This window comes from Hyperolius riggenbachi, chromosome 12 (assembly GCF_040937935.1).
Source record: "Hyperolius riggenbachi isolate aHypRig1 chromosome 12, aHypRig1.pri, whole genome shotgun sequence".
NCBI lineage: Eukaryota > Metazoa > Chordata > Amphibia > Anura > Hyperoliidae > Hyperolius > Hyperolius riggenbachi.
In genome coordinates, this window is record NC_090657.1 from 199346998 (window position 1) to 199369789 (window position 22792).

At 46.1% G+C, this 22792-nt stretch overlaps 1 protein-coding gene across 10 annotated transcripts in view; it reads right to left on the reverse strand.

Moving 5' to 3' along the window:
- The window catches only part of SULF2 (sulfatase 2), a 504100-nt gene that overhangs the window by 18495 nt on the left and 462813 nt on the right, over positions 1-22792 (reverse strand). For all 10 annotated transcript variants that reach the window (XM_068262650.1, XM_068262646.1, XM_068262649.1 and 7 more), the window contains 6 exons: positions 13593-13830; positions 10058-10154; positions 7359-7453; positions 6172-6231; positions 4693-4862; positions 773-915 (listed from right to left, as the gene is read on the reverse strand). In XM_068262650.1, coding sequence (XP_068118751.1) covers positions 773-915; positions 4693-4862; positions 6172-6231; positions 7359-7453; positions 10058-10154; positions 13593-13830 — 803 coding nt within the window. The remainder of the gene's footprint in view (positions 1-772; positions 916-4692; positions 4863-6171; positions 6232-7358; positions 7454-10057; positions 10155-13592; positions 13831-22792) is intronic.

The window sequence follows — 22792 nt, forward strand, 5'->3', positions numbered from 1 at the left end:
TGTCTGTCGGCAGGGTCGGACTGGGCCACAGTAGTACAGTATTTTCCCTCGGTGGGCCCCCCCCTCCAGGTCTCTGGTGGGCCTCCCACTCCTTGTCTGACAGAGCTCCAATTGTTGTCTGCAGCACAGAATTTCTTTTCTCAGTGCTGTAATCACTCATGCTGAGAGCAGTGGCGTAGCTAAGGAGTTGTGGGCCCCAATGCAAGTTTTACAATGGGGCCCCCCAAGCACTCTATACATAACAATTGATACGACGCACCAAAACCTGCTAATGGCAACTACAGTGTCAGAGGTGCAAGAAGGGGATGGGAAATAGCTTGTTAATGATTAATACGTTTCAAAGTATCTATAGAAGTGAATATTATGAGCAAAGGACCAATAGAGAGGTAATATTGTAGTTGAGGGAGGGCCCTTCGGGGCCCCTTTGGCCCAAGGGCCCCGATGCGGTCGCAACCTCTGCTGTTACAACCTCTGCAAAGTAGGACATTACTTTATATTGAAGGAGGGGACTCTATGCAAAGTTTTGCTGGGCAGCAGTGTCTCTGAATTACAATGCTGCTAAGATCATGTACATTTGGCCACGTCCATAATACATCATGACCACGCCCACCTTCCGGTGCATGGTCACGCCCTTTTTTCACTGCAATCATGGGATGTGTGGGCCCCAGGTTGAAATTTCTTTGGTGGGCCCCCAGTGTCCCAGTCCGACCCTGTCTGTCGGAACAATCAGGTAGACAGATAGGCTGGCATTAGCTCATAACAATGTGCTCACCTGATAGGGGTCAGTATTGAGATCAAAATACTCCAAGAAGCCGGTGGCAAACTCGCAGAACAGGAAGTTGTGCGTCTCATTAATAGTCCTCAGGCACCAGTATGTGTTGTTGTTGGCACTTGTGCAAGCACAGAAAGGCCCCACTGGAAGGAGGAAAAGGAATAACACTGAAGGCAGGCAAGTAATGACCCTACCAGTATCTTCTTACAAACTGCAAGCTGCATAATGACTGACAGCATAATGACATTCTTGTACTAGTCCAAGCCCTATCCCATACAGCCATATCAATCCCTACCATGTACTGATGAGGGCCAAAAGCCCAAACAGGCTGTCTACATGTGGGGTTGGTGTGGCTGTGTAATATTTAAAGCTAAAGGCTTGCTATACACCAGCGGTTCTGGATGCTTGCCTTGCTTACAGGGGCGAAAAGGGATCATTTGCATACTCAGTAGTGATGCATTGTGGGTAACCACAAATGTTCACTTATAGCTGAATTATTGCAAATTTGCTTCTGTTTTAAGAAGGCCAATTTCACCAAGCATTGCTTATTAGCAGGAGGGATTTTCAGTCTCTTTTACCCCCCTATACATTCCTAGTGGTTTGTGTCACCCCGAGCTGCTTGGTTACTCTTATTTAGGTTGATTATACACACAAAAATGTCAGAAACACCTGATCTGCTGCATGCTTGTTCAGGGGCTATAGCTAAAGTATTAGAGGCAAAGGGTGAGCAGAGCTGCCAGGCAACTGGTATTGCTTAAAGGGAATGTCCAAGCAAAATAAAAAAATGAGTTTCACTTACCTGGGGCTTCTACTAGCCCCATGCAGCCATCCTGTGCCCTCGTAGTCACTCACTGCTGCTCCAGTCCCCCGCTGGCAGCTTGCTGACCTCGGAGGTCGGCGGGCCGCATTGCGTACATTTTTACGCATTCCCGCTAGTGCAGGAACATTAACACATAGATTTTTACGCATTACTGGGTCAGTGCGTAAAAATGTACCAGTGAACCAGTAACGCGTAAAAATGTATGTGTTAATGTTCCTGCCCTAGCGGGAATGCGTAAAAATGTACGCAATGCGGCCCGCCGACCTCCGAGGTCGGCAAGCTGCCAGCAGGGGACTGGAGCAGCAGTGAGTGACTACGAGGGCACAGGATGGCTGCATGGGGCTGGTAGAAGCCCCAAGTAAGTGAAACTCATTTTTTAATTTTGCTTGGACCTTCCCTTTAAAAGGGAATAAATATGGCAACCTCCATATCCCTCTCACTACTGCTTTAATTAATTGTACACTCAACTCTCAAGATTTATCAGACTCAGGTGGTGAGTGGTTCAGCAATGTCAGTTCTCTCCCAGAATGCTCTGTGCAGAACAGGGGCAGATCTGGGTATCATATATACACTGAAATTGCCTTCCTCCCAATATAAGTCGCTAAAGTTAGCCCCCAGCATTAGTACCCAAAGGTAGTACCTTAGTATAGCTAGCTAGAAGTATAGTTTGTTAGTATAGGAAGTCCCCCAGTTTAGGTTACCCAGTATAGGTAGTGAGAGATGCCCCCCAGTATAGGTAGTGTGAGATGCCACCCAGTATAGGTAGTGAGAGATGCCACCCAGTATAGGTAGTGAGAGATGCCACCCAGTATAGGTAGTGAGAGATGCCACCCAGTATAGGTAGTGAGAGATGCCCCCCAGTATACACTCACCTAAAGGATTATTAGGAACACCTGTTCAATTTCTCATTAAAGAGAGTCTGAGAGTCTTCAGAGTCTCTTTAATGCAGTTATCTAATCAACCAATCACATGGCAGTTGCTTCAATACATTTAGGGGTGTGGTCCTGGTCAAGACAATCTCCTGAACTCCAAACTTAATGTCAGAATGGGAAAGAAAGGTGATTTAAGCAATGTTGAGCGTGGCATGGTTGTTGGTGCCAGATGGGCCGGTCTGAATATTTCACAATCTGCTCAGTTACTGGGATTTTCACGCACAACCATTTCTAGGGTTTACAAAGAATGGTGTGAAAAAGGAAAAACATCCAGTATGCGGCAGTCCTGTGGGTGAAAATGCTTTGTTGATGCTAGAGGTCAGAGGAGAATGGGCCGACTGATTCAAGCTCATAGAAGAGCAAAGTTAACTGAAATAACCACTCATTACAACCGAGGTATGCAGCAAAGCATTTGTGAAGCCAAAACACACACAACCTTGAGGCGGATGGGCTACAACAGCAGAAGACCCCACTGGGTACCCCTCATCTCCACTATAAATAAGATAGTGGGTACCCTAATATACAGGCCAGCAGCGGGTGAAAGTTAGATGCAGACATCAATCTAAGTGTCCTCTACCTTTTTTTCTCCAATGGGAAAAAGAGGCTACAATTTGCACGAGCTCACCTAAATTGGACAGTTGAAGACTGGAAAAATGTTGCCTGGTCTGATGAGTCTCGATAGAGTCAGAATTTGGTGTAAACAGAATGAGAACATGGATCCATCATGCCTTGTTACCACTGTGCAGGCTGGTGGTGGTGGTGTAATGGTGTGGGGGATGTTTTCTTGGCACACTTTAGGCCCCTTAGTGCCAATTGGGCATCGTTTAAATGACTCAGGATACGTGAGCATTGTTTCTGACCATGTCCATCCTTTCATGACCACCATGTACTCATCATCTGATGGCTACTTCCAGCAGGATAATACACCATGTCACAAAGCTCAAATCATTTCAAATTGGTTTTTTGAACATGACAATAAGTTTACTGTACTAAAATGACCCCCACAGTCACCAGATCTCAACCCAATAGAGCATCTTTGGGATGTGATGGAACGGGAGCTTCGTGCCCTGGATGTGCATCCCAAAAAACTCCATCCACTGCAAGATGCTATCCTAGCAATATGGGCCAACATTTCTAAAGAATGCTTTCAGCACCATGTTGAATCAATGCCACGTAGAAGTAAGGCAGTTCTGAAGGCGAAAGGGGGTCAAACACCATATTAGTATGGTGTTCCTAATAATCCTTTAGGTGAGTGTATAGTGCCAATATTTTATTTGGAAATAAAGGTGATTTTTTTCAGTTTTTCATCCATCATTAATTACAAGCCCATAATTAAAAAATGTACAGTAATATACCCGTTTCCAATCGGATTTTCCATTTTTTTCGATATATATCAATCCGGAATTCTGGAAATTTTCTTTAATCTTTCTAAAGATTGTATGGTGTGTGTTAGATTGTCAATTTATTAATATACACACTCTAGCAATTTTCTCAGTTGCCAATAATTTTTATCATAATTGGGGAAAAATTGAACATATGTGTGTGGTACATTGGTCATGTTTTGAAATGGTACAATCAGTCAGAAAAATTGATTACAATTATCGAATTGAACAGATATGTAAAAAATTGTTTGGTGTGTGCCCACCTTTAGATTAATGAATAGGAACTGCATTCACTGATCTCCCTGTTAAGCGGCAGTGATGTGAACGAGCGCAGGAGTGTGTGCGGATGACAGCAGCGATGCGGCTGGAGGCGTATATCTACACCCTTGGAACGGGAACAGTCCTCCCGCGGGGCGTAGATGTACTACCTGCAATATGGCAAGTGGTTAAAGCACACCTAAACTTAGGGATATGGAGGCTGCCATATTTATTTCTTTTTAAACAATACCATTTGCCTGGCAGCCCCGCTGATGCTTTGCCTCTAATACTTTAAGCCATAGACCCTGAACAAGCATGCAGATCAGATGTTTCTAACCAGATAAGCCACATGCTTGTTTTGGGTGTGTGATTCAGATACTACTGCATCCAAAAAGATCAGCAGGATGCCAGGCAATTGGTAATATTTAAAAGGAAATAATTATGGCAGCCGCTATATCCCTCTTGCTTCAGTTGTCCTTTAATGACCGCCATCATTAGCATACCACTGCAGTGAGAATGAGACCTTACGTGTCCAGAAGGGGGCAGTCTGCCAGTGCTGGTTGTCATGGGTGAAGCAGGTCAGTCCCGGCATGCTGCAGGTGTCGTTATTCTTCAGCCTCTTGAGAAGTTTCCTGAGCTTTTTCTTCCGCCTCTGTTCTCTGAGAAGCCAAACCTTATCCTGTGACTGCAGAGATTTCCTGCACAGCAAACACATAGTCAAGAGGCAGAAGCCGAGTCACATGAAGGAAATGGGGGTATAAGAAGCATAAGGCGGGGGCTGAAGAGGAAGCAGCAGAGACACGTTACAGCAGAAATAAGGTATAAAGGTTTCAGTTGATTCTGGGGAGCAGAGGTAAGATAAGAAGGTTGGCATGGGGGAGGGGCATACAGGTGAAGTACGTTTGCGGTGAATGTCGGGGAGGGGGTGAGATAAGATTACGGTAGAGGTTGGGGCAGGGCCGGATTTACCATAAGGCACTGTAGGCACGTGTCTACAGGCGCCTGATGTTGCAAAGGCTCCTTCCCTATGCAGAGGCCTGAACAGAGCATAAACGAAAGATTACTCACCCAGCTCTTGGCATTCCACAAGCTATTTAATACTGAGGGTACCTCTGGCTACCTAATGCTAAGGGGCACCTGTAGCTACCTATTACGGGCAGGGGTACTAAGAGAGAAGTGACAGCTGGGCCAGACAGCACACTTGCGGTGCGGGTCAGAGAGGGTTTTGTAAGTTCATGGAGGGTAAAGTCTAAGGTGGCAGGAAATCTGTGCCTATAGCAGGAGTCCCCAAACTTTTTCAATCAACAGCCGCGTCAACCTACTTCAGACTGCCGGGGGGCTGGAGAATACATAAAATGATGTAGGAAAACATTACATTGAGCCTCGGTATTGTAGACAGCACCTATTAACATGGGCAGCTCTCATGTCTCCCATTTATCCGGAGCCGATATTATGCCACCAACACAGCATATGCAAATAGTATGCCTCCCAACATGGCTTTATGGCTTCCATGTGGAAGGGTGGTGCCAGTACTGCTATGCTATATGTGGGCCACCAATATTTAAAGATACAGTGGGCCACATCTATAAGTAATACATTTTGTGTGTGGGGGCCAGTGAAAAAGCCTCAGGGGGCCACATTCGGCCCGCGGGCCTTAGTTTGAGGACCACTGGCCTATAGGCTCCTGTGATATAAATCCAGGCCTGGGTTGGGGTGGGGTAAGATAAGTTGGGGGTGGGGGTTGGAGGTGCTGAAATACAAGCAAATATTTTATAGAAAAACAAACAAACAAACAAAAACTTCTGTCTTGACTTTCACTCTAATGCTGGGCATACACGGTAAGTTTATGCGCCGGTATCGACCCAGCGGCTCGATGCCGGCGCGTCACCGCTCGTCCGTGCGGATCGATTGATAAGGAAACAAACCTCCCGTGTATACCCAGCATTAGAGTCACTGCTGCCCTCTGCAGGCAGTTTAATTCAGTACACAATGGAATGTGTCACTTACTTAAAGGGGTGCGTTAAAGGTCCATTACTTTTCAGCTTCCCATTCTTATGTTTGATATAACTGCAGGAATGAGACATACCAGTCATTTAAAGGGTAATTTAGGACCCAGAAAAGCAAACACTTGTTAGTACAAGAGTCACCGTAGTTTAGATAATGACATTTAAAATGCTAATTATTCAAAGTGTGTCCGTCTGTCCCCCCCACCCCCACACACACACCCCCAGCTACAAGCAAAAACTGGGTTAACTTTAAACCCAAAAGGATGCCATGAGAGAAGCAGCTTCTCAGTCCTAGAATGGCAGAAAATGTGAGAAAAGCCCATTTATCTCACTTTGGCTGGACTCACAGTGGTCAGTTGCATAACGCTTGCATTATAATGTGTGTGAACTGCAATGTAGACTGGACATAGACATTAATACAAAGCTTTAGAATAACGTGCCCAGTTACAATGCAGTACCGTGAACAGGACCATAGAATAGTATTGACATGCAGAATTATTCTGCAATGCAGCTGACCTCTGTGAACCTAGCCCTCAAATATTACACAGGGGCCCATAATGCAATTACCATAACGTTTTCTCCTGAGTTTTCTCCTAGGAGATAATTTTTCATCTTTTATTTAAAAAAAAAAACTTAGCAAAACACTTGAGAGCTGCAGCCACTAAAGGCACACTTAGTAGGCCACCCAGCAGTGTTAGGAAATCTGGCCCAAGGACTCCTTATTGAATAGGTACTGGCTTTCTGGTTAGGAAGAGCCCTTAACCCGTACACTATACAAACAATATAAAAAAAATCTTTTCCAGAACAAATGGTTCTCCACGTTATATAACCGCCCCTAAATGTAAATGGATTTCCCAGAGTGGGCTGCACATCCACTCACCCACCTTGCTATAAGCACTGTATTGTCATTTACAACGTTTATTCAACAAACCCTCTTAGTTAGTAACAAAGATCCAGAAAACATGTTTAATCTAATGTATTATTCAGTGTTGATGCTGGAGGAACAGTCCCTCGTTCTTTGTTCTTTACCATTAATGAAAAATAACAATCAGGCAGCCCAGGCTTGTGTCTTGGGCTCCTGGGAAATAGGGGCACTGCCAGATGTTTATCTCTGCCAGGTACCATCTGTTGTCCTGTCCTCAGTTGCATCCAAAACATCTGAATGTTGAGCCTTACATTGCGCCATACCTGATCTTACTGCAGTCACAGTCCTCTGGCCGCTTCTTCTTCAGGTGACCTCTGACCTCTCTCAGATTTTTTATTTTACTCTGTAATGTTTCGATCTACAAGAGGAGAATGACATCCATTGTTAAGATGTGATCAGCTGTGTAAATCATGCTGCAGTTCAGGAGTAAACTGGTGATACAGTGGTCAAGTAAGTAAGGTAATAGAATGGCAAGAGGATATTATCCTCTGGCTATAAATTTCCAAGCAAAACCTGGAGTATTGTAACATGAAGTGGCTAAGGCCCCGTTCACATTACAAACGCGGATGGCCACGCATGCGGAACGCAACGCATGCGACCGCACGCCATCTGCGTTTGTGTGCGTTGCGTGGCTGATCCCATCACTGAAAAGTGATTGGGACAGCCACGCGTTTTTACAAAAAATGCGTGCAGCATGCATTCCCGGACCGCACAGCTCCGGAACGCATGCAGTGTGAACATCAGACATTGCACTCTATGCAATGTCTGATGTCGTGCGTGTCGGCCACCTGCACGCGTTTCCAAAACGCGGCTGGAAACGCGTGCAGTGTGAACGGGGCCTGACTCAGAAGACTGAAAATCAAGCTTTCAAAGTACAGCACTGTTTCAAATAAAAAGTGGTGTTTCTGTGTAAGATGTACTATTTATCCTCGACTATAAGTCAACCCCAATATTTGACCCTCTTAAGCTGTAATTTTTAATGAATCAAATATAAGTCCACCTAGGAAGTTTAATGGCTGAACTTGGGGTTATGGAGGGGTGAAAAGCTGCACTGCATAAAGTACTGCAACCATTAACCCCTCCTGGTCTCAAAGCAGGGGCGTTGCTAGCCCCAAAGATCAGTGGTTCATGCCTAGGATCTATTCTGGGGTGCCCCGGATGTCTACCAGGCAGAGTCAGCTGTGGTGCCTCAACGATGAGCATGCTGGGAGCTGTGGTGCATCAAACGGGGGTATGCCGGGTGCTATGGTGCTTTAGTGTGTGCATACTGGGTGCTGTGGTGCCTATATGAGGGCATTTTGGGTGCTGTGGTGCATTTATGGGGGCATGCAGGGAGCTGCGGTTCTTCTATGGGGGCATGCTGGGAGTTGTGGTGCCTCAGTGGGAGGCCCGTGGGAGCATGGGAGGGGGCCCACTAGAAGGTCAGGGAATGCTATGGGGCAACTGCCAGATAACTTGGCAGCAGGCCAGCCCACCCAACAGAAAGCCAGACCAGCCAGCACAGAAGCCAGGTGACACTGCCTAGTTATGTGATATGCAGCATTTTGATTTTTGTATTAATGGGGAGGTGGCTTTATCCAACATTTTTCTGGGCAAGCCTACTTAGACTGCTGTTAATGTCATGTAAATTAGGCTCCACCTATGACCATACACACATTCTGGTGCATGGCCACACCCATTTTCCAGCTGGAATGTCCAAAAGTGCCCCAGAACTCTTAGGAGCCTAGCAACGCCCCTGTCCCAAAGTATAGCCAGCAACCCATTCTTGTCCCCAAGTGCAGCCTGTTACCATTCACCCTTTGTAGTTTCCAATGGAGCCATCAACTCTCCCGGGCCCCAAGTGCAGCAATTATAAACCTCTCTCTTTGGCGCAGCCAATATCTCTCCCAACCTCTTTGGCAATCAGTATTTAACTATCTGTCCCTCCCCTCTTGTAAGTAGTGTGGTCAGTATTAGCCTGCTCCCCCACCCCAGGTAACAAGTGTGGCCCCAGTATCTATCCCCCATACCCCTGCTGGCAATTAGTTTAGCCCTGGCCCCCAGTATCCATTTCCCCTCCCTACTCATCCCTTCTTTTTCAATGTGGGCTGTATCTGTCCCCCTGTTGGCCACAGGGAGGCCAGTATCCTTACTCATTTCCCCTTCACCCAAGGATGTCTGCCCCTCCCTGTTGCCCCCCCCCCCACATGTGCATATATGTATGTCGAGCAAATGCATGGGGTGCTCATACATGTTCCACAGCCGGGCCCTTCTGTCTCCTCATCACTCATGCCAGTGAGTGTGCATCAGCGTCCCTCCATCTCCCTAAGCATGTCATGTGACATCGGAAGTCTACCTAGGAGTGTTGCTGCACACTCACAAGCATGAGTGCAGAGGAGACAGGAGGACCCGCTGTGGAACAGGTATGTGCGCTCCACTGCATTATATGCACATAGGGAGGGAGAGAGGGGACCTCCATGACCCCTATACCTCAGCTACAAGTCAGAAATTTCACTCTGCCTTGTAGACCTTTCTTGAGGATATAAGAGGATAAACTTGGAGGGGATTTTCTACAAGTGATCTGTTTTGTTTGCTCTTCCATTGAAAGTGTCAGTGATCCTCACTGGTGCCATATCAGGACACAGCGGGAACTCGGACGGGTTAGTAGGGATGGCAAAGAGAAGTAAATAATTTAAGCTTGCATACAAACTGCTTGGCATTGGAGCAATGATATGCACTTCCTGAAAAACTTGACTGGACTTAACCCAGGCTGAATACCATGTGACTAATGTCAGGAAAGTTAGACGCGTGTGTCTGGATATGACCAGTGTGCGTGCGTGACGGGCTTTCAACAACAAATAGCAGACACTTGGTTATGCTCTTCACCCATTGTAATCCACATGACTGAGTGCCATTGATGTGTATGACGGAAGAAACAGATGATGCGTGAGTGGCAGAATGGAATCCATTCATTGTGGCCCACCTCGTGATCAATGTGCAGCTTGTGGTCCTTCCACGCCTGCAGGGACTTGTACAGGTCCAGGTCACACTGCACTGTGTTGTTAGCCAAGATGTGACACCTGTAAGGGAGATGAGAGGAGAGGGATTATATAACACACATGGGGTTCAAAGTGACGTCTACCACTTTCTGAGGCAGTTGTGATGAAGCTGAGCATGAGTTCGGCTGGGTCCACACTAGCACATTGGTGGTGGCATTGTGTGTGTGTGTGTGTTGTATGCCCCAGCCAGCCACCTCACCCACCTACATATCTACACTCAGCTGTACAACTATCAGCACCCATTCACTCACCCAATCCTAAGTTTGCTTCAGGCAGCAAAAGGTCTACAACCTGCCCTGGGATCAACTTAACAGGACCTTATGCTAAGGACAGGACTCCTTCAGACATGTCCATTGCCAACGCATCCACTCCTTCAGTTTTGATAAGCAGATTGCAGGGTTGTGTGGTACATGATCGTAAGGCATTGAAAAACGTGCCTTCACACAAGTAAATAAAAAACACAACCAATGAAATAGTCTAGACCAGGCATGGGCAAACTTGGCCCCCCAGCTGTTAAGGAACTACAAGTCCCACAATGCATTGCAGGAGTCTGACAGTCACAGTCATGACTCATAAAGGCAAATGCATTGTGGGACTTGTAGTTCCATAACAGCTGGAGGGCCGAGTTTGTCCATGCCTGATCTAGACCTTGTATGTGGTCTTAGGGCTGCTGCACACCAGAGCGGTTTTGAAGCGTTTTTTAAAATGCTTGCAGGGGGAAAACCGCTTGGCTAATGAAAGTGAATGGGATGGTGCACACCAGAGCAGCTCGTTTTTTCCACAAACGCAAACTCGGGCTGTAGCATTTTTGAGATTTCTGAGGCATTTCTGCCTCAATGTTAAAGTATAGGAAAGTGGAAACCAGCTCTAAAAAAACACTAGATCAGAGCGGTTCTCCAGGCGTTTTTGTTACAGAAGCTGTTCAGTAACAGCTTTACTGTAACAATATTTGTAATCTGCTACACAAAAACGCTCCAAAAAACGCTAGGCATGGTTAGAAAAAGTCTCTAAACATGCCTAGAATCGCTCTGAAATCAGCTTCAAAAACCTCTAGCGTTTTGCAGATCTGCTAGAGGTGTTTGGTGTGCACTGGGCCTAAGTAATATAAACCAATCGTGGAAGACTGTAAGTGTCTACACAGTACACTGACCTGGCTTCATCACAAATAATCAACCTTCCTGCATACTGCCAGTATAACAGCCATTCATTACTACTCCATGCTTTACTTATAATCACAAGCCAACTGGCCAGGGATAACTTTTTGCGAGAGGAGCTTTGTGGAGAGAGACATGGACATGGAGGTGATCCACATATTCCTCTCACGTCAAATGTCCTTTAGAGTGAAAGTACAATCTGGTACAACATTCAAACCTGTCTCCCAACTTCTTAATGCCCATATAGTTATCCTGTCTACCACTGGACTAAAGCCATTTTAACTGTGTAAAACATACAGGTCACAGTACAGTTAGTGATGACGGCATCAATATGCATTTTTGGGGGAGGGCCTTCAAGTTCAATGGGACTGGGAATGTTAGGGAAAAGAATACTACTTCAGCTGCCACAATCAGGCATGCAGATAACCTTCCTCCATGCAGATAACCTTCCTTCATTTACTTATTAAGGAGAGCCATCGCTTCACTTTCCTTCACCCCTTCCATACCAGCAGTCTCTGGCCCCTTAAAGCGAGATTAAAAATTGCTTTTTACCTTATATTCAACATGGGCATGTTTGCCCCTGCTAAAACGCCACTATCCCACGGCAGAACGAGGGGTCTTTACCCCCCAAATCCCCCCTGCAAAATTCACGACTTTCTTTGTCGTGGATTTTGCTGCTCATGGAGGCAGAGCTATGAGCCCCAGCTCTGCCTCCATGCGTGTCTATCAGCCGAGGGATCCCCGCCTCTCTCAGTGAAGGAAAACTGAGCGGGGCGGGGAGAGGCGGCGATCAGCTCTGATAGACGCGCTGAGAGGCAGAGCTACAGCCATTAGCTCTGCCTCAACAGGAAGTGCTCCCCGGGCACCATGGAGGGGATTTGGGGGGTAAAGACCCCTCGTTCTGCCACGGGATAGCGGTGTTTTAGCAGGGGCAAACATGCTGAATATAAGGTAAAAATCGATTTTTAATCTCGCTTCAGAGTCTCTTTAAGGAAAAGAGACTGCTGGTACCAAAGAACGGCACCTTCTGACGAAACGAGACGAATACCCACCACTCCTGCCAGTCACGCTGCTCCTCCATCCCTGCAGGCACCTCTCTCTGCTGTCGCTATGACGGCAGAACTGTGTGAGCTGGTCAGGAGCCGCTTTCAATGACTCCAGACTAATGGGATTGGTTTACAGTGATGACAAGGCCAGGAGCCAATGAAAGCGGCTCCTGACCGGCTCACACAGCTCTGCTGTCATATAGAAGGCAGGGCGAGTGATCTGTGGCGGGGAGAGCGACACGATCGGCAGTAGCAGCGGGAGCGTGCGGTAAGATGATTGAAATCTACACCCTGGCAGGAATAACAGGATCAAAACAGGGCATATATTTCATTCATCAAGGTCCGGAAGTGGTTAAAGGACCATTTTCGTGAAAAAAATGTAAATGTAAAATACATACATATAAAATGTACATTTCTCACAGAGTAAAATGCACTATAAATTACTTTTTTACAGCGTTGCTGTTACTTACAATGCGACATTGTTGTTCCAGAAGAAATCTTTCAGATCTGGAAGATTTTGGACTAGTCCATCTCTTTATGGGAGATGCTCACTATTATCTTTATTCTATGCAAAAGCAATCCCTGGAAATAATCTATACAAAAGATGCTGGCCACTTGCTTACACACTATTTTGGCAGATGCATTGAGAAACTGCCATTCACTAAGTGCTTTTCTAAATAAAGAAATACCTCAGAATACCCAGTGAGGGGATAGACTAGTCCAAAACCCTGTAAGATCTGTCAGATTTTTACTGCCTACTGTAAATGACAGTGACATAGGGAGAATGTAACCCAGCTAGCTCATGATGAAAAAGTAATGTCTAGTGCATGTTACTCTGGAACACATCTACATTTTACATGTATGTATTTTAAAATTTTAAATTTTTTTTGACAGTCGTCCTCTATGCCTGGTACACACCATGCAGTTTTTCCAACAGATCGATGGGAAATTTCCTGTTTTATAATTCCAGCATGTTTGATCTGCTTCCGATCAAAACAGGGATTGATTTTGTGCAACAGGAAATTTCCCGTCGATCTCCAAATAGGGGAATAGAGGGGAAATCCAGACTAATTCTCCTCACGTTGTGATCAGAACATCTTCTTTATCACATCCGAGAATCATAACTGCCTGCTCAATTACGGCTCTGGAAAATGAAATCATGACCCTATGCTGATTGGCTGCAGTGGGTAGTCACGCCCTACACATTAGTCTCTGGACCATAACATGAAGCAAGGCTTGTGGAAAGGCCAACATCTCACCGATGGGTAACTTTCAGGGCGCTGGGCACTACCAGCTCGTTGGTGAGACTTCCTGTCCCGCTGAACTCCTCGCCATCTTTGTCCTCGTCATCTTCCAAGTCTGACATCTGACGTTTGGTAATGTTCCTCTTCAGCACCGGCTCATATTCCTGCTCCATGCCCATGTTAAAGAGCTGACCACCCACTTCCACTGTCACTGAGCGGGTGGAGCGATTCCTCAGGTAGCCGGCCTTGTACTCTGTGTGGCAAAGGGCAAGACAAAAGGTTATGCTGTTTTTTTTATTTTAACGGAAAGATTTTATAAGGTAAATAAGTTATCTGTATTCCCCCTAAAATTGTCCCTAGACTAAAATGGACATATGGCTATGGTAGGGATTAGACTGTGAGCTCCTCTGAGGGACAGTTAGTGACATGACTATATATTTTGTAAAGCGATGCAGAAGATGTCAGCGCTACATAAATAATAATAATAATTTAATTTTACCATAAAAACAATATGGGAATAACATATAGCCAAAGATTAGAAAATAAAGTGTAGCATCCCTGGTGGTAATGACGAGGCTGACTCATTGTTAAAAAACTTGCTACAATGGGTATAGACGAGTTAGGTTCGTCCATGCTGAAAACAGGCCTGGAAAGAGTTATAACGATGTATGTGCACCACCTACTGGCAGTAGGCACATATTACAGCATTACAGAACATTCAAACTAATACCATACTGTATATTGTACAGAGAATTATACTTATTGCCACACTGGTCTGAACTCGGCCGTGACGGACTATAACGACCACCATGGCTAAGAGTTGTGCAGCAGACTAGAGTGTGTGCAGCGGACCAATGATGATCCCTAAAGATCTGGCATGTTGGACCTTCAGCTATGCCTAAGCATGACCCAATGGCATTGTTCTTGGCTGCTCCGTCAGATGCGCTTGTCGTCTCTTCGCCCCCTGTGCGTCGCAGAGGCGGCAGTGCACTAACAACACTGTACAGAAGTGTCATCAGCCTTTGCACACGATGTGTCTTTTGCTATGCAGGGGGAGAAACGATGAGTGTGTGTAATGGAGAAGTTTCTGGTGGTGGGAGCAGTGAGAACAATGCTAGTGTGCTGTGCTCGGGCATTGCTAAATATCTAACATGCCGGATCTTCATGCAATCATTGTGCGCATGATGTAGTCACGCTGGTCTGACCATAATGACCACCCCGGCCATGGCAGTCGGTATGGTGCACCACTCATAGTTCAGACCAGCGTGTGTATGGACCTTTAGGGCTGGTTCAAGCGGATATCTCAATCACCTGCCCAGAGTCTCGTCCAAATGCTTTTCTGCTGCTTGCAGACAGTGGAAAAAATAAAGATCAAAATGCAGCTTTTGCATAAACAGCAGTAAATGACGTACAAGTGTGCATATGAACTGGCCCTTAGTTGTTGTACCACACAAGGGAGATGTTTTAGGTAAACACTGTACGGTATTTATTTCTGCATCTGTAGATTTATTTCTTCATCCATATTTGAGGAGGACTTTTCTGCTTGTGATTAAAAAGTTGAAATTTTTATTTAGTTTTTTGACATGATTTTGTTTTGAATCTTTTATTATACTCAAAATGGATACTAGACCCTTGCTTGACGGATTTTAGTAAGTTGCAAGCAAACATTTCACGAAAATTAATTAAACCACTTTTTGCACCAAAATCCTGCAGAAATTGAACGCCAGGGAGGTCAGTAATCATAAGTATCAAGTGCATGCATAATAAAGGCAGCTGTAAAGTCAGGGCAGCCAAAGATGCTTAGTCAACAATGACTAATAATTAGCTTGTGTCTAGGACACTCGGGTAGAATGAGAATAGTATGAAATCAGAACTAATAGTTTCTTGTGATGTTCCAGGATGAAAAGTGAAGACACTGCTGCCTAGCCCTGACACCACTTACTATAGCTTTGTCACCAGTGGCGTAGCTAAGAAGCCGTGGTCCCTGATGCAAGTTTTACATTGGGCCCCCCCAAGCACCCTATACATAACAATTGATATGTCGCACCAAAACCTGCCAATGGCAACTACAATGTCAGAGGTGCAAGAAGGGGATGGGGAACAGTGTGTTAATGATTACCACTATTCAAAGCATCTATAGAAGGGATTATGAGCACAGGACCTATAGAGAGCTAATACTACTGTTGAGGGAGGGCCCAAGGGCCCCGATGCGGTTGCTACTTCTGCACGCCCTATTGCTACGCCCCTGTTTGTCACCTTAATTTTAATGCCACCTCTGAATGGTTCAAAGGTGTTAAAACTGCTGGGTTACTTTGACCACACAAAGAGAAATAAGAATCCACCACATTATCACACCGTTCAGTGCTATTCTATACAAACAAATGTGAACAAATCCTTTGCTTACAGCAGTGCTTACAAGTGGTAACTCAGCAAGAGAGGCAGCTCCAGGCCAGTTTCACACTGTGGACTGGCGCCAGGGGCTACACTGCACTGCCAAAAACAAGCCTTCGGGTAATACCGCGTCAGTACGCAGCTTGCTCAATGAGATGCAAATATTTCGGAGGTAATGCAAATGTATGCACATTTTTATGTAAATGTAAGCAGTTTGAAAATGGACCAAAGGATTTGCGTAAATTTGCATCAACTCGGAAATATTTGCATCTCATTGATCATCCCTAGCCCTAATCCTTTCTTCTACAGTCACTTCTGCCACACTGTCTATTCATAGGCAGGGAGTAAGCATGCTAACACTGCCTGGCACTTGTGTGCGCTACTAAACGAGTGAATAATGACACTGATCCACCCCCTTCACATTAAAAGGAACTTGAAGTGAGAGGGATATGGAGGTTGCCATATTTATTTCCAGTTAAATATTATCAGTAGCCTGGCAGCCCTGCTGATCTCTCTCTGGCTGCAGCAGTGTCTGCATCTTATCTTATATATAATCACACCTGAAACAAGCATGCAGCTAATATAGTCAGACTTCATTTAGAGCATCTGATCTGCATGCTTGTTCGGCATCTATGGCTATAAACACAGGCAGAGGATTAGCAGGAAAGCCAAGCATCTTGTTCAAAAGGAAATAAATATGGCAGCCTCCATAATTCTCTCAGTTCGTGTGTGTTAGTCTCAGGGAGGCATGTCAGGTCCTAAGATCCTGCAAGCCCCATGCTTATGCCAACACATACTCTGTGCTGCTTTTATGTGCTTCTCCATACACAATACAACAATGAAAGCTTTGTTTTCTGACTGTATGGCTGCTTTGAGGCTGCCACAGTTGTACATTACTTTACCCTGCCCTTGTAGGAAATTAACCTTTTAGTAATGATCCATGATTAGATGGTATGGGGACCAGGGCTGGATTTTGGCCAAGGCCACCGAGGCCATGGCCTAGGGCACCACAGGATCAAGGGCACCACAGCAGCAGGCTAAACTGGTGCAGCATTTGTAAGCTTGCAAATGCTGCAATGCAGGGAGATCAGGCTAGCACCTGACTGTAGTTCTCTGCTGCCAGCCGCCTGTGCAGCAGCCACCTTACTCTCTGTGCACGTTTGCATTGTGGCCGGCGGCTATGGACTTGGGCAGCATTGGAGAAGGAAAGGAAGAGGAAGCTTCTGCCCTGGAGATAAGCGGAGAAATGAGTGACACTGATGGCTGCTGCGGTGTGAAGGTGAGCTGGCTACCTATACTGAAATGGGTGGGAAAAAGAGGGATTAAGGTAGTCATCTGGCTACCTATACTGGAGGGAAAGGGGGAGGGGTCATCTGGCTACCTATACTGGAGGGAAGAGGGGAGGAGTCATCTCGCTACCTATACTGGAGGGAAGGGGGGGAGGGGTCATCTCACTACCTATACTGAAAGGGGGCAGCTGGTGACAGTGGCCTTGGGCGGTAAAGAGTACAAATCTGGCCCTGATGGGAACTGAAGTTGTTGGCTGTATTAGCAGTCTGTTGGACACATGGGCAATGCTTTCCAATGATCTATTGTGGAGACAGTTTGCTGCTAATGCTCTACTGTTAAAGAGAACCCGAGGTGGGATTTAATTATGCTAGCGGGGCACAGAGGCTGGTTGTGCACACTAACACCAGCCTCTGTTGCCCCATGGTGTGCCTCCAAGACCCCCCTGCCCGCCGCTATACCCCCCGCAGTGCTGGCGACACGCAGCGTGTCGCCAGCACAATGTTTACCTCTGCGCTGTCTGTTAGTGCCGCTCCCCCGCCTCCTCCATATTGGCGCTACCCGGCCGCACCCCTTCCCTCCCGCTGATTGGAGGGAAGTGACGCGGGCGGGTAGCGCCGATACGGAGGAGGCGGGGGAGCGGCACTAACAGACAGGCAGAGGTAAACATTGTGCTGGCGACACGCTGCGTGTCGCCAGCACTGCGGGGGGTATAGCGGCGGGCAGCCAGGTCTTGGAGGCACACCATGGGGCAACAGAGGCTGGTGTTAGTGTGCACAACCAGCCTCTGTGCCTCACTAGCATAATTAAATCCCACCTCGGGTTCTCTTTAATTCTGAATCACACTGGCTGTTGTCAGTTTGTGGTTCTGCCGGCCATCAGGTGACAACAGGTGGATAATCACAATAACTAACCCAAAAACCACTGACATTGTGCAACCAATGTGACCTCTCCAGACACTTTGAAATTAAAACAGATTAAAGACAAGCAGGGGCATAACTACAAGTCATGCCCCCCCCCCCCAGCAATACTTTGAGCCGTCAATGTTCACACCCTTTCCCTTATTTACCCTTGGAGACCCTCACAGCCTGGGGGCCCTTCTTGCGAGGGTCATTAAATAAGTGTGAGCACTATAATCTTCACACCCATAACAAGTGTAACCACTAAACACCTGATCTGAAGGATGGACCCCCGTATCTGGGGGTGTGAAGTAGTAGTTGGGGCCCCCTTACAGCTCTGGGCCCCCGCAGGGGCTGCTCCCCTGTACCGGTAGTTACACCCCTGAAGACAGCATAGGTACATCTTCATTTACCAGAACTGTAAACCTAAATAGTTGTTGATTTTTTGTTTGTTTTTTTACATTCTGCCTGGAGTTCTTCATTAATAAAATGAGGGAAAAGAAAATCAATGATATTTAAAATAGAGAAGTCCTTGTAAACTGTGCGGTCCTTACTTCTAAATGATTTCCTGATGTAGGTAAGTTATATAGAGGTGCTGAAAGAGCATCCAATTGTCTCATCTAAAGCTAGGTACACACCATACAATTTTCTGGCAGATTTAGGCCCGGTTCACATTAGCGGTTGTTTGCCAAACGGACCGGATGACCTGACCGGATCCGGACCGGATCCGGATCGGAACCGTACGGTTCTGATCCGGATCCGATCCGGACAGGTTGCATCAGGTGTCCATCAGGATGCGATCCGGATCCGTTTGGCAAAAGTTACGTTAAAAACAAAAAAAATGTTGGGGTCTGGGAGGTCAGCAGAAGGGGGACCTGTGGAATCAGGCCCTCTGCTGTTTAGCACTCACCTCCACCTCCGACATGCTGCCAACATCTCCGGATCCGGATCCAGCTGTGCTGCTCCACTCCAAAATGCTTGCCCATGTGTCCCCATCCAATATCGCCGCAACAATCCCCATAGGAAGTGGGGTAGAACATCCGGATTTCTCAGCCAGTGTGTTGTGCGCTCTCCGGTTCCCATTGGTGTGTATTGGCCGGATGGTGCAGTCCGGCTCCGCCCCGGATACGGCTGCCGGAGGAGCCGGATGAAAAAATAGCGCATGTTGGAACGGAGGCCGGAGTCCGGATCCGGCCCGGATCCGGTCCGGCTCCGGTTCGGCAGAACGGACGCATGTGAACGGACGCATAGGCTTTCATTGCTATGCCGTGCGTCCGTTCCGTCCGTTCTGCAAGCGGTGCGGCTCCGGCACGGCGATTCCGGAGGGCCACCGCAAGTGTGAACCGGGCCTTACCTGCCAGATCGATTATTTCCAAATAATTTCGATCTTTTTTTTTTCATTTTACCAATTGTTTTATATTTTTTTTTTCTATCAATTTACGTTCAGTTCTATGAAACCGATAAAAAAACTATCAGAAAATCTAAAATTCGAACGGAATTCAGATCGGACATATTGGAAATAATCGATATGACAGGTAAATCTGCCAGAAAATTGTATGGTGTGTACCTAGCATTAAAACTTACATTTATCACAGTGAAAATCAAACCTCTCAGAAACTGACTATCCATCTTGTCCCGTCTCCTAACAAGGCAAACATAGTCCCCGTTTCCCCTGCTTAGCCTACATTACATGCATGTCCCCTCTCACACTGTGCGCTGCATTGGGCAGGTTCTCCTCTCCTCCTGTTGTCTCGCTGTTTGTACTTATTATGTGCGCATGTGTTTAATTTGCATTCTACTCTACCACTTTTTTCTCCATGCAATGTAATATGTTACATTAGATGCAATTTACACAAAAATTATAATCATAAAACATAAAAAAATGGCAAAGGAAAAAAATTACAAACCTGACCAAAATGAAAAGAGCCAATGGAAAAGCACTTTCAACATGAATCATGCAGTATGCAGTGCATCCACCAGATGGCGATACAAGACAAAAAAAGCGGAGCCTGCAGCGTACTCCCTTGCATTAATCAGAACTCATTATTATAAGCTCCCTTCCCAGAAATTAGGCAATCCGGTCCTGATCTCATAGGATCATTGCTGTTCCCGTTCACCTCTGTTTTATTGTATCTCTTCAGACAGCAAATGTCGTTCCCTCTCACTGAGCGCCACTAATGACTGAAGTAGGTAATTTAAATATGAATGTGTACGCTTCAGCGCCATCGCTTGCTAAATATCCAATTACTGTGTTATTCTGTCCTTCATTATTTCCATCAAAAACAAACCACTTGTCGCTTTTTTCTCTGCATCCTCGTCTTGTCTAGGAAGGACTGGAGTACAAAGGTAGGGCACTTAAAGTGACAGCCGTGGGGAGTTGGGGATCACAGGAGGCTGTGGGAACCACAGTGACCACTAGCCCTAAGGACCCCAAAACTGTCCATTGTTGCTGGAGATCTATCATGTCAGCTCTTAGAAAAGGTATACATCTGACATGTTGAAGTTACCGCACCCAAATCTTTAATACCATTGTTTAATAAAGCAGCCACACTTGCACTAGTGATCTGGTCACGTGATTACAATTATTTTGCTCTTTATTCAAATAATAGTTTCTAGGAAAGGGACTGTGTGTAGATAAGAAGCAAGCCCTGTATCTGCTTCAGGCTGGGAGTGGTGCAGGGTTTTTCAGTCTGCTGCATGCAGTCAGTCACAACACTGGCTACAGAGTAGCTTTGCTGAGCTCCAGCTCCAAAAGAACCACCCACTGCTCTCTAAATACTTAGCTGCCATCTTGTTGTGCAATGTAGCTGAAGCGAGACTTTCATCTACTTCTGTGGTCATTCATTAAATAGTAGCAAGAAATAAAGAAAGAAAGAAAAGCAAGAAAGAGTAACTGCAAGCAAAAATAAACAAAGAAGTTAGATACCTACCTCAGTAAAGGAACGGCTGTGGATAGTACAGAGGTCCCCATCCACCTTGACCACATCAATCTAATGCTGGGACCCTCAGAAAATATTTTACAAGAGCTTGTTGATATGTCCTTGAGACCGTGTTTCCATCTGTGTATGGGCGCTGCCATACAGCACATGCGCGAGTATGGTCCAGACCTGTGCAGCTGCATGAAGCCACTCGTGCATGGCTTTTTCCTCCATGCATGAGCGCCTTCATGCTTCTGCACTGACGCTTGCACAGTACGGCCACAATCGGGAGCGCAGCCACAAAGAAGAGTTCCAGCCAGCAGTGGTGGGGTCAAGGAGGACAGGGGAAGTCTCTGGGTCATCAGACACTAAAGACTCATACCCACGTTGCAACGTTTTGTGCAATTTTTCAGACAACCAATTTTTTTGCACGATGAGCAATCATTTCCACGAGTACAGCGTGCAATTAACTGGTCAATGTTTTTCAATGCTCGGTGATAACGACCAGCACGGCAGATCTTTAAGATTTCCTGACGACTCCCGCGCAATGTGTCATGATAGTTTGACCTCCCGTTCACGCCCGTTGTGTGCGGTTGCGTGTTCCCGCGGGTAGGATGATGGATCGGGGAACAGTTGTTCGCCGGTAGGTGTCACTGTGGGGTCCCTCGATCCATTTTCCGGAGTCTTCAAGTAAGTGTTCACCTTTAGAATAGCTTTTAGAAGTCCTGTGAGATGTAAGGGGCAAATTCAGGTAAATTCACTAAAAAGTGGTAAATCTACAACAAGAATGGAGGGATAAAAGTAGCGTGCGCACGCTTTGCATGGTTCTATCAGCGTAGTATGTGCTCTGATGTTACCTGCGATCATTCTAATTGCGGTGCGATAGTGTTGTAGCACGACAGCGATAATTTACTAGCGCGGCCGCTGCTAGGTTAATTAATGTACACTACAACACGGTTATTAGAACGATTGTGACTAACTTCACAGCACACACTACGCAATTAGAACCGTGCATAGCGTGTACACGCTGCTTTTATCCCTCCATACTTATGTGTGGTAGGTTTACCACCTTTCAGTGAATCTACCTGAAAAAGTGGAGGGGGCTACATATCCCTATCAGAAGGCTTTGCTTACAGATGAGGAGCTGTCAGATATTAAAAAGTAGTAATTTTGAGCTTTTTTTTTTATTTTGCGCTTTTTTTTTATTCTGCTGCTAATAAAAGAATGACTACAAGGTCAGGAGAAATTCAAAACTTACCAATGTAGTGATCCTATAACATAGTTTAGGAAGCAACACCTATAGAGAATGTCGGCTGTGACATCACAGCCCCCGTCACTCTGTACTGACTAGGGTGCTAGGCATGTGGGCAAACACTTTCATTACAAACTTTAATGCGGTCTGCTATGATTGGCTGATGATTCTCTTAATCTCCTATAGAATCCCCCCCCCCCCCCCCCACGCACACACACATGCAGACTGTTTGATTGGATGGCCAGCAGAGGCACACAGGTGGCGAGTACTTTGTGTCACTCCGCTGACAGCAGTTTTATTTTCCAGCTCTGTAGCCATGGAAAGTCATTTCCCAGATTTATGGCTCTTTGGCGAGAAGCGGGCGTCTCACGAGGTGACGATATTGTGATAACTTTAGTGCCGCTCTGGAAAACTGGCCGTGTGAGCCAAATAACGCAAGAAAATACCAAACCTTCTCAGAGGAGCATT